General features: G+C 47.5%; 1 protein-coding gene across 1 annotated transcript; it reads left to right on the forward strand.

Moving 5' to 3' along the window:
• On the forward strand, positions 1 to 11469 carry pop1 (POP1 homolog, ribonuclease P/MRP subunit). The gene is made up of 16 exons (XM_062538536.1): positions 1 to 120; positions 336 to 470; positions 618 to 740; positions 855 to 1030; positions 1498 to 1758; positions 2150 to 2237; positions 3317 to 3495; positions 3907 to 4166; positions 4387 to 4480; positions 4580 to 4688; positions 4988 to 5107; positions 5758 to 5879; positions 6208 to 6399; positions 7353 to 7507; positions 7837 to 8016; positions 9316 to 11469. Exons 2-16 carry the CDS (start codon positions 365 to 367, stop codon positions 10157 to 10159), a joined length of 3009 nt encoding a protein of 1002 aa, XP_062394520.1. The 5' UTR covers positions 1 to 120; positions 336 to 364; the 3' UTR covers positions 10160 to 11469.
• The last annotated feature ends 671 nt before the right edge of the window (positions 11470 to 12140 follow it).

Raw genomic sequence — 12140 nt, forward strand, 5'->3', positions numbered from 1 at the left:
CGGAAGTCAATCAGAAAACACGTTTTTGTCCATGTTAGCCGCAGTCTCAACTGCATTTATAAAGTTAGCGATGTGACAGAATAATACTGTTCCCTTTTCATATCAGCAGGTTTTTCCGAAGTGAGTATATTGGCATGTAAGAGTATTTGGGAAAGTTGCATACGTAAGAATGTCTGTCATTGCTGTATAGCTAACTCATTATGTGGGGGGTAAGCTGAGCTAAGTTAACTTGAGGCAATGTAATCAATGTGTATTTTGACGGCCAGTAAGCAATATTATTGCTACATAGGGAGCTACTGAGCCGTGGAGTCATGAACATATGTTTTTTCACATAGTTAAGAAGAGAATCCCCAGCGCAGCAGTAATGTCGGGGGCCAAACATAGGATGCGCAATAAGAAGATGAGAGATCAGCCCACCAGTGTGACCTATTCCGCGTCAGGCTGGCGCAATGGTGGAGACACTCCTGCCGGTTGGTATCATCAAAGCGTCGTTAAACATCATGGATCCAAAATCACATACCTGCATGTCTAGCAACGTCAGGAATCGATCAAGACAAAATCAATGTGACGTTTTGCTGGTGTCAAAGTGGAGTAAACTTGGTTGTGTTGTCTCTAAGGTCGTGCCAGTGACTTCCATCATGCGAAGGGGCAAGACTTGCCACAACAGGGCGGTGGGTGGGTCAGAGGCCATCAGTCAGGTGGCTCGGTGTACCCCAAGGAGCTTCCCAAATACATCACCAGTAAGTTACATTCATAAAGGCCTTTCAGACGCACAATGATACTATGGAGATGTCATGTTGCTATGTCATCATGACTCCATAGTTTATTAATCACTTGTGTTGTTATTCCTCTAGGCACATATTTTGCCAGGGCCAGGTCTGCAGAGGTGAAGGCGATGTTGAAGGCTGTCAACAAGACGACTGGCAGCTGCCATACCGCCGGCGCTCTCCCCAAACACATGAGACGTAGAGCCATGAGCCACAACACCAAACGGCTGCCCACCAGGCTACGGGAAGGAGCACAGAGGATGGTGCGCTCACATGACATTAGTTCTGAACCTAATCAACATATCGATATGGCATTATATTGCATAGCCTCGTTTGCAATACGTTATCAATATGCGGGCACCAAATTTGCAAGTTTACAAATCATATTCCAAACTGACCAATTTCACTGATTCTAAACATTATGTATCATTATGGTGGTTCTTATCAAATGATTGACGGTAACCCTCTGTGTCAATTCTTAAGAGACACTAAGCTCTGCACTTTACACTCGTTCAATTCAGTTGTGAAATGCTATGCAGAAGTGTAAACAGATGTATTGTAGATTAATCTTTTGCAATGTATTGAGTATTGCAGAAAAGGTGTATAGTGATATTGTTAGCCTGGGCAAATTATTGTTACTGTATTGATTTGTGAGTTTCTCTGATTCCAACCCTTACCGTGCTATTGTGTCAGGTGTTGCTATAAAGAAAACATTTGAATTACGTTTCAGTTGGAGAAAAGTCTGCAAGCTGCAAAGAAGGAGAAGAAGGAGGAGTCAAAGGCCAAAAGCCGCAAAGCCCGTCGTCGTCATGGTAACCTGCTCCTGGAGTTCAACCGTAGACAGAGGAAGAATATCTGGTTGGAGACGCACATCTGGCATGCCAAGCGCTTCCACATGGTGAAGAAGTGGGGTTACTGTCTGGGGGTGAGGCCCACTCTAAAGTGCTACCGGGCCTGCTACAGGGCCATGAGCAGCCACTGCCTCCTGCAGGTGAGGAGGACTCCACACACTAGCCCAAACACTAGCAAGTGCCTCCTGTAGATTGGCCTTTTAAGGTCCAGTGAAGGGCCACCATCTTTATCCAATGCACTTTTGGTCAAACTGATCCGTGTGGTCATCTAAACGTCTTCTGTGTGTACACTCAAAGAAACTCTTGGTTCTCTAAATTGGGAACAATCACAGTTGTTCAGACCGGGCATATACTACTCCAGCCAGAGGGGTGTGATTTTATTGGCTATTTAAGTGTTCCTGACTTAAATCATCGTTTAAATACTATGGGATATTGGTTGATTGGGTTGCAAGGTGTTTGTATATTTTCCTCATCTTTCTTAAAGTGTTAATCCTCTGCCCTCTTTGGATGTGTTGGATGTTGTTGTGGTAGGACCTGTCCTATTACTGCTGTGTGGAGCTGCAGGGCCCAGAGGAGCAGCTCCTGAGCGCCCTCTCCAGGCTCACCAGTAAAGACACGGGTGAGTCAACATCCACGTCTCATCACATCTATCTATTAAAGCAAGGAACGTCTGTCTGTGTGTCACTCAGTGCCACGCATAACTCTCGAACCGCTCATCCGACTGACCTAAAATTTGACACGGGTATTGCTAATGCCATGCGTGAGTGCAGTGCGAAGTTTGGTCGTTGTTGGACAACAAATGACAAATATATCGTTAAATTAAGCGAAATACAACTCTACCGCAATCCCACAATTCTACCGCTCTCGCACTAGCCACTCCCCCTCACTCTCACTTACTCCAGCATAGAAACAAAAAAGCCCATTTCGCTGACACTCACGTTGCCAATCATGGAAATTACTATGTCTCACGTAAACAACGGACCGTTTCAAGATTGTTCATGTTGGATAAACATGCTGAGTCTGACACACATGCACCCGGCTGTTACAGTCACATGCACCAGGCTGTTACAGTCACGTAACGTTGCATAGCTTAGGCTACTCAACAACCGCGGTTGCCTAGCGCTTCTGTTGCCTGATCAGGCCGACACACACGTCGGTACCATTCTGTTAAAATTTGCATTTAAAACAGCGGCTCTTCACTCTATCTGGACATCGGCTACAGGCTTAACATTCATTCAAACATCACTCCGAGTTCATAGCACTGGCATATGGCCATGGTCATGCGGTTAACTTTAGACTATAATTTCCCAACAACAGCAAAAACGCACGGGTATGTAACATGTGTCTAATATTGCCATTAGCTGCAACTCAAACGCCTTTCCCCTTCACTTTTTTACTTTGCAAAGACAGTAAAAAGCTCTAACTGCACGGGCCTGATTTTACATCATCACCAATCTAACATGATCTACCTGCATCAACGTCATTGGGTAACATGTTTCTTGGAAAACATTGTATGCACGGGCACTGCCCTAGTCTTTATAAAGAACGCACACCAGAGCACTAGCTACAATGCTGATTGACCATTTAGTTGCCTTTTGTTGCGTTTGAATGGTGAAAATGGTGTTCTTGCATTCACTGTAAACTGTTAGATATGGGGATATTCTCCTAACCTCCATTTTTTCCCTTGTGTGTTTGTAGGGCCAACTTTTGCGGCGGTGCAGTGCCTATCGGGGCGCAGGCAGGGCAGTGTTGTTCTGTACAGACCTGATCAGTACCCTGCCCAACCGCTGGGCCCTGTGCTCTTCCTTTGGAGACCCCGTAGTGAGGGCTCTACTCACAGACAGCTGTGGATATGGGGTCACCCCACACTAAAGCAGGTGGGTCTCCACACAAAGTGTGAATTTAATGACTTTTAAGACCTATTTAACACTTCAAAAGAAAAAAATAGTACCATTACTATCAGTGGTGTTGACTATTTGTATGCAAAGACCAAACTTGTAGAAATGGTAACTGTTGTGGAATAGACAGGTAAAACAAACATTTTTAGACCTTAAATATCAAATACTAATTTTAAGCCGCTGAAGACTTTTTAAGGATCCACAGGGACCCTGAGATAACTTGGGTAGTAAACTTAGAGCCTCTAGAAGAACACGGCACTGAACACAATTAATTGCTAAAGTGGTGTGTTCTTTTGAGATCAAGAAGCCAATTATCTTGCTTCTTTGTACAGCCATTAATGGCTTGTCAACAGCTATTCCATTATGGTAAAATGTCTCTCACTTGTTTAGGACCTCCTGTCTGAGCTGCAAGCCTTGTGCCAGTGCTCAGAGGCGGTGATGCCAGTGCCCGAACCTGTGCCCAGCCCAGCAGTGGAAGCCGTAGCAGTGCCAACCAAGGACCCGCCTCAGAAACCGGTCACTGGGCGGAAGAGGAAGAGGGCAGAGCAGGACTCTGATGGCCAGCCAGCCAAGAAGATACTTGGGGACGGGACTCGGTCACCCACCTGCCCTGTCACATGGAAGTCCCCTACAACTGGAATAGTCATTAAGTAAGCACATCACATATACACAATTGTTTGTATCCCATCATATGGTTCACTATCATGTGATGTTCCACATTATACTTATGATTCAGACTATAACTTGTCATTTTCCCTCAATATTACACAGACTCTTCATAAACAACACACATTAAATCTAATATGATTAAGTACAATTTTGCAGAATTGGTGTGACGTATTTCTGTATCTTTTTTCCTGTCCTCTTCAGTGACCTCACCATGGAAATGGTGCGCTATCGTCTCATTGGTCCACTCTCTCACACGGTCCTGACTGAGGCTCTGTCTCCTGCCACAGACTGTGAGGTGAGTGAAGCACACTCCATGAGAGTAGGAATCTGAACAGGCACATTTTGTGGTGCAGGACAACAGAGTAGACCACTGTTTCTTTTTTTTCTTGCACAGGAAGCAGCTAAAAGCGGGCAGTCATGCTTCTGGTGGCCGGAGTACTCCAACCAGGAGCAAAACATGGCTCTTCACCGAGAACAAGCCGACGTCTTCCAGCTACTCAAGGGTCAGTGTCTGTCCGTTTTATAGCAGGACAAATCGAGGTGAGAGAGGGTGTAGATCAGTGTGTTCCATAGTGATATGGAAGTAGAATTTAGAAATGTGAAACAGTGTTGGTATTAATGAGAAGGTTATTGCAGAAGTTATCTGTGAGAGAGGGTCATAGAGTTATTGCTATAGTCTGCCATGACAGAGTGACCTTGCAAGAAATGAATGTAGAAATGTCTTCTCACTGGAATAGTTACTGTGTAGAGATTCTGTGAATGGGACAGTGTGTGTGTTTTAAAGCAGCATGTCTTCCTTCAGGTGTGTATTCATCCACTGAGATCCCAGCAGGCTCTGTCCTGGGCCTGACCGTAGATGATCCCCGCATCACCCTGCCCCGCAGGAGAGTCCGAGCCCAGCCTGACCTTCAGCAGGCCATAGGTAACCTAGATAGAGATAGAGATGCCTTTGACTCGTCCGCTCACAGTCTAGTGTCCCTAAGCCTATACAAGGAGTGGATGCCATGTACAGAGGCTGTGGCTATAAACTGAACTAAAACTTAACAGTTATTGTAGAATATTGTAGTATAATATGAGATCATAGCTATAATTTCATACAATACTACTCTAGAAGTGGTGATGAAGGTTCCAGGGTTTGTGATGGTGGTGGTGGTGGTGCTGCTGGTGTTGGTGGCGGTGCCGTCTCCCGAGGTTTGGTCCTGTTGGCATGCAGTGTGTCTGGTTCTGAGCCCCTGGGGGGCCTCTGCTCGCCCATGCAGATGACCCAGGTTCGAATCCTGGCGGGACCCTCTTCCGCTCATGCTCAGGCCACGCCTCACACACTCTCTATCACTTCCAATCCAGGCTCCACCTCTTCCTGTTCACCTGCCTCACACGACCTTCTTCAAAAAATATCTATGGCGGATTTAATCTAGAAATAGTTTACTTTTCACACTTGTATTTTGTGTGATGTGACATAATTGTTTGGTCCAACCATCGCCCAATTTAGGCTGGTGTAAGCCAAGCATTGGGTGATGCAGGCCTTTGCCCTGCCTCTGTGTGTGTGCGGTTGCGCATGTGTGTGTGTGTCAGGTGTGGACGAGGAGAAGAGGAGAGCCCTCACCCTGCAGGGAGTCCCAGAGCACTGCTGCCAGAGTGCCCTGTGGGACCGGAGCGTAAGGGACAACGTCACCGACAACAAGCTACCTGAGAAGGTACGTCCCCCCAAGAGTGGCTCCACTGAGAGAGTACTCATTTACTACACGCAGGAACCACGTGTTGTGGCTATGTAGTGGTTAGGCCACAGAAGGAGTGACATTTCTCATCCACATGGCACACAAGCTATTGAGCTAATGCCTGCAGTGCCAACTGTGGAATGGCAGCGCCAGGTTTTTGTGTTGTTTTGAATGCCAGCATACAGTCGAAAGGTTGAGAATGAGAATGAGAATGAGAAATACTGTATTCTGCTGTGTTACATTTGAGAGCCCGCTTTCCTGTGTGTGTGTGTGTGTGTGTCTGTGCGTGTGCGCGTGTGTGTCTCAGGAGCTGAATCGGATGCGGAGCGAGCTCCTGGTGCCCGGCTCCCAGCTGACGCCCACCCCTCTGCAGGGCCGCGTGCCCATGCTGCTGGTGCACCAGCCGGGCAAACAGCTGGGCCAGGAAATGCCCTCCTGGGGGGTGGGCTGGGACCTGCTGCTGCCCAAAGGCTGGGGCATGGCCTTCTGGGTGCCCCTGGTATGTACCTCAGTACAGACATTTTGCCCTTGGTATTGAATAAGATACTCCGGTAACACTCCATAATAAGGGTCCTTAACAAATAGCGAACTAGTCATTAACTAACACTTTGTTAATATTTGTTAATTGTTACTAAAATATCTATTTACCATATTTGTTTTTTCATCATTAATATTAGTAATACTATCAGTATGGGTCTCTCACACTGGAAATGAATGATCACAAGGTTCACAAAGGTTTTCGATAAAACGAAACAGGCAAGCTGAAAAATGTACGAAATTATGCGAAAACTACTGAAGGTGATGCTCAGGTTCAGACAAAAATGATGACTAATTAATTAATTAATTAATGATAAAAACATTAACTTATGCCAAATAGATATTTTAGTAACAATTAACATTAACAAAGGTTTAGTTAATGACTAGTTTGCTATTTATTAAGGACCCTTATTATGGAGTGTTACCGATACTCCTAATCAAATACTGAATGCTTGCATGCTGCACGATGTGTCCACTGTGTCCTGATGAACCGTGACCGTTCAAAATGGGCCTGTGCATGCACATGCTATTCCAGTGTGAACGACCATCCGAATAAAGATATTTGAAGTGAATCTCCAGAAGCTCTCTGAGTGATTGATACACTAGCTGCCTCAGTGAGTAAAACTCATCATTGAACACAAAGACTCCAGAGGATATTTTTTTATCAGAGCATCTGTTTTGTTGATGGATGAAGAGAGATTTAAAGACATTTTTTATATTCTGAGAAGTTTTATTTCTAGCAGATTAGTTGCTGAAAATAGTTTTTTTTTAAATGACTGCTTGCTTCTTGCTTCCCTGATAAATGTAGGCTCCTGTTTTTGATCAGTCTTCTCCCATTTCCTTGTCATGTTTTAGTGTGTTTGTTTGTAAATCCCATATCTGTAATAATAAGTCCTGTGTGTGCGTGTGCGTTAGGTGTACAGAGGGGTCCGTGTGGCCGGTCTCCAGATGAGCCAGAAACACTCCCAGCACAAGGGGGCGCCCCATTTCCCCCACGACTACCCAGACTGCCCTGCAGGCGCCCGCTTCCAGGACGAGCAGCAGGCAGAGCTCATGGACAAGTTTACGAGGTGGGCACCGCACCGCACCACACTGCACGCACACTCGACACACTGCCCAGGAACTGCCCTCTCCTGTTAATGCCATCCACCACCATGGACACACACACACACACCAAACTCAGTCCATCAGTGTAACAGCCTCTCGTATAATTTGATGACCGCTTTTTGACCTGGTGTCTGTTGAGTTGGTTCATGTCTGACAGGCAATTGGTCTGTGTGATGATTATGTGGCCAGTGGGTTGTAGCCGGACCATCCCTTTTCACTGTTGTTTCACGCATCATAAACTGCTCCGCTGGGGCAGCACATTGATGTCATTGACCTTTCACCCCTGTCACAGGCGTCCGCCCGCCAAGAGGACCAATTATATCAAACACGGCTGCCTGGCACCGTTTCGATGCCCCTGGCAGCAGCTGGTGGAGGAGTGGGTGGAGATTGTCAAGGAGACTGGCAAGGGCTCCGATTCACGGACTGAAGTCGAGACGGCCGGAGCTCCACCCAGCCGGTTTTCTGTGCTCAGGTAGGTGGTGTTCACCTGCTCTGCCATGGTGCTACGGGACCTGATACTGACCAACCTCCCCATGCAGAGCAATGGGTTTAGAAAGATGACTGCTGTACTCCTTTATAGAGAGGAGTTATGCGTGAGGAGACTGAAGGTATTGAAGGGTGCTACATTTGAAGCTGGTGTTGAATTTAAAGTGAATGGTTTTACAGTAGTTGTATACTTAGTGGGGGTTGTGTTTTAAATCCAAATTTGGTGATCTCTTATTTGCTCTAAGACCAACTTTATTTTTTGCTTATAGCGATGATGGAATCATTCTGTTATAATTAATAAATGCAAATAAGACAACATGTTTACTATTAACAAAACTAATGCAGAATGCTTTTATTAGCATGATAAGTCGTATTGCTCCAATGAACCAGCAGTAAGGCAACTTCACTATATATACAGTATATACTGTATACACACACACACACACACACACACACACACACACACACACACACATGCACCACAGTTTTTTTTAATCCTATCCATTTCATCTGAACCCTTCACGGCTTTAAGCTCCATGTTTGAGTGCAGGCGACGAGCAGTAATTCGTTTGCTTGCTTTAACCCAGTCAGCTTTGGAGACCGGTGAGCGCTCGCTCTCTTAGCTCTGCCATCGATGATGCATGACTCGGCTGGAGCGCGCTCAACGCTCCGCGCTGTTCCAAATGGGAGCGCTCGTCGGAGCTCGGAGCCTCGTGAGATAGAAAAGCCCTCTTCCCAGACAGCCTCCTTAACAGCTGTGAGAGATGATCATCATTCAGCCGCCTCAGTCGCGCTTGAAGTCGTTTGAAGCCACTTCGGAGGGCTTTTGCCAGGAAGCCCAGCGAGAGGCCTAAAGCTGAAGTATTTGGCAGCGCAAAAAACCTGTAATTTTCCCGAGGACTCAGTCCAGCGCTTTAAAGTCGTAGAGCACTGCGGAGGAGGCTGCTCTAACTAATCTCCTGGCACAGCCCCAGTGGGAGGTGACTAGCGGAATTCTCCACGGGCCGTTTTTGGATGTCCAAAACATCGGGTGCCAGATCTGATGAGTTATTGAAGCTGTGAAGTGTGACTCAAATTCAAAGATTAAAATGGTGAAATGTTGTCTGTAGTTACAGCAAAACCCATCATCGAGTGTAATAAATAATCACATCAGTCAGTATCTATTTCAGAAGCACATATTCCAACATCATCTCTCCTTCCTTCTATCACTCTTCTGTGTTCATTTCCAGTAATCTCTCTTCGTCTCTTTCCTCCCTGTGGCTGCTCTGTGGTCCTCGTGTCCCAGGAGCAGGAAGGTGCTGAAGCAGCTGTCGGCGTGGTGTCGGCCCAGCTCCTCCAGAGGCCAGCGGCTCCAGCGCGGCCCCCAGCCCCCTCCTCCTCCCCCCCTCTCCCCGGCCGCCGCCGCCGCCCTGCGGGCCTCGCACGGCCAGGGCCTGGCGTGGGCGCGCTTCTCGCTGTTGGCCAAGGGCCGGCCGGAGCTGCACGCCATGGTGTGCGCGCCCACGGAGGAGGACCTGCGTCTGCTGAGCCGCGACCCCCAGTGCGCCGGGCCCCAGGAGCCCCGGCACACGGACCACTTCAGGAAGCACGTCAAGAGCGCTCGCAAGGCCAGGAAGAGCAAGAGGAGCGACGAGAAGGCAGAGGGGGCCTCAGCAGAGAAGGCGACCACCAAGAAGCCGGACGCGGCCTCCGACCCGAGCTCGGGGTCCGCTGACCAGCCAGGTTCTGTCCCAGAGGTCACCTCCACCCCCGCTAGTGTTTCGGACGGCGATTCGAGCGCCATTCCAGCTTTGGCCTGGCCTCCCGTCGCCACACCTGACCAGGACCCCTCGGCGGCCGCCCCTGCTGCTGCAGCTGCTGCCCCTGCGGAGGCCGAGAGGCTGGTCCTGGGCCTGTGGCCGGAGCCGCTGCCCAGCGTGACGTCGCACTGCTCGCGTGTGACCCTGGGCTGGGTGACGCAGGGCGACTTCTCACTGACGGCGGGCTGCGGGGAGGCCCTGGGGCTGGTCAGCCTGGCGGGCCTGCTGCACGTGCTCCTGGGCCAGCCGCCAGAGCGCAGGGGCATCGTGCTGCTCAGGAACCCCTCCTCTCTGCAGTACCGCTTCGCCAAGGTCACCATCGAGGCCTGAGCACACACCACCCCCCCCAAGGACACACACACACACACACACACACTCTTACACATGTGATGATCACTCACAGCAGATTGGCTATTATCCATGGGTGAAAGAAGAGAACCTGCAGACTGCTAGCTTGCTACATCATAGAGCTTAATGCTGAATGCATGCCAGTGCAGGCTATCTCTCCCTCACACTCACATTCTCTCTCTCACACACACGCACACACACACTTCTTCTCACGTGATGGACACTGGCTATCTTCTGTGGGCTGCTGTGGACACTCCAGCTTTGCTGCATTGTCCAGTGTGCACTGATTGCTTCCTTACGACACACCCTCCATGTGACTCAGAACAGCTTTAATCCTCACAACTCAGACGTGCACGTAGGGCATCGAAACCGCCATGTAGAATTAAATTCAACCCAAGCTCTGGTCATTTCTGCCATATCAAAGATGGGTATGTCTGTAGCCTCTATTATAAGCTGTAAAAGATGGAACAAACCTTGTGCAGTCCAGTTTATGGTTTTAGTGAAGGTGTTTGTTATTCACTGAAAGCTTGGCTGATTGCTCAGCCATCACAGTTTGGGTTTAGGTGTGCCAGTTTGCTTGGCTCGTGTTTGGCTGAAACACCAATGTAAATGTAAAGCAATGGATGATGTCTTCACAAAGTGCATCACAAGATACCAGATGGTACAGAACCATGCACAGTTAATTATGCATTTGGATAAACTGACGAACTAGTGCCTCTTGTTTGAGTGTTACCTCAATCCTTTGTCTGGATTTATAAACATTGATTTTTGTTCAGTTTGGTCTGGGTCTTGCCTAAAGGAACAGGCTGCTTGGTGTGAGAGGGAAGAGCAGGAATATAAGGACTCCTGGTCACTCTCATTGCCTCTAGCATCAACATCCTTCCCTTCAGACCCAGAGGTGTGAGATGGGACTAACATTAGGGTAGAAACTTGTGTGAAATGTGGCTTTTTGTTGCACCTCATCCATTATGACGTGTTCCATTATCTCATGGACACTTTTATTTTCTTAAATGCATTCAGTGCCTGGAGTTTGGGCAGGTGACATTTGAGTTTTTGCTTTGGTTGAAATGCCCTGTGGGCACTGTGACCTCTCTCACCTACGGGACCTCCATCTGGGCCAGATGTTTTATTCAGTTGGACTATAAATAATTCGTTTTTACATGGTGTAACAGTTTTCTTTTGATGAATGTGTTATGTTGGTCTCAGCACCAGATCTTTCATTTCCTGCTTCAGTGGTGGTATTCATGCTCCTGTCACTTGTTTCCTTTTGATGTCAATAAAATCCACCTCTCTCAAACCACCTCAGCGTTTTGACTGGCACGTCCCTTTCAGTCTGCACCGGTGAAACGACTGACATGAAATATGCCAAAAGTATAATCCTCAAATGTGTTTGAAGTTTTTGAACAGAGTTGGAAAAGTGATTAATTTCGCATTCCTTTTTGCTTTGGCTATCGTTCTTACAGCACTCTGAAAACAAGCTTGAGTTATAGCAGTTTTGCTGTGCCCAATGTTTTTTATCTTCCGTAAAAAACTATAGATTTTTATTTGTCAGTGCTGGTTACAGAAAGTCAGTGACACTTCAAAAAGCTGTACAAGATTAGTGACTGACTTGAGACGTTGACTTGAGACGTTGACTTGTGATGTTGGTGATGTTGGTATGACTTACGATCTCCAAGATGAGCTCACTTGATAATGACGCGGTTCTTCCCCTGGATCTCCTGAGTTCTGACTATCTTTAATCCCCATACGCTCAGGAGCTTCAGCTTCTCTGGGTGGTCCTTTAGCTGTTGTGCCATCTTGCCATTTGATTACATGATGCCAGGCTGCTGTTGCCATGCCCTCTCAAGAGTCCACACAGGCGTCCTGGTGTGAGACTTCTCATGTGTTTGTCACTGTTTGTTTAGTTGCCATGAGATGCTGTCGTTGATGTCAGCTCCATTAATGAGCTCTGAAGGGACACTTG

Source organism: Sardina pilchardus, chromosome 6 (genome assembly GCF_963854185.1).
Source record: "Sardina pilchardus chromosome 6, fSarPil1.1, whole genome shotgun sequence".
Taxonomy (NCBI): Eukaryota; Metazoa; Chordata; class Actinopteri; order Clupeiformes; family Clupeidae; genus Sardina; species Sardina pilchardus.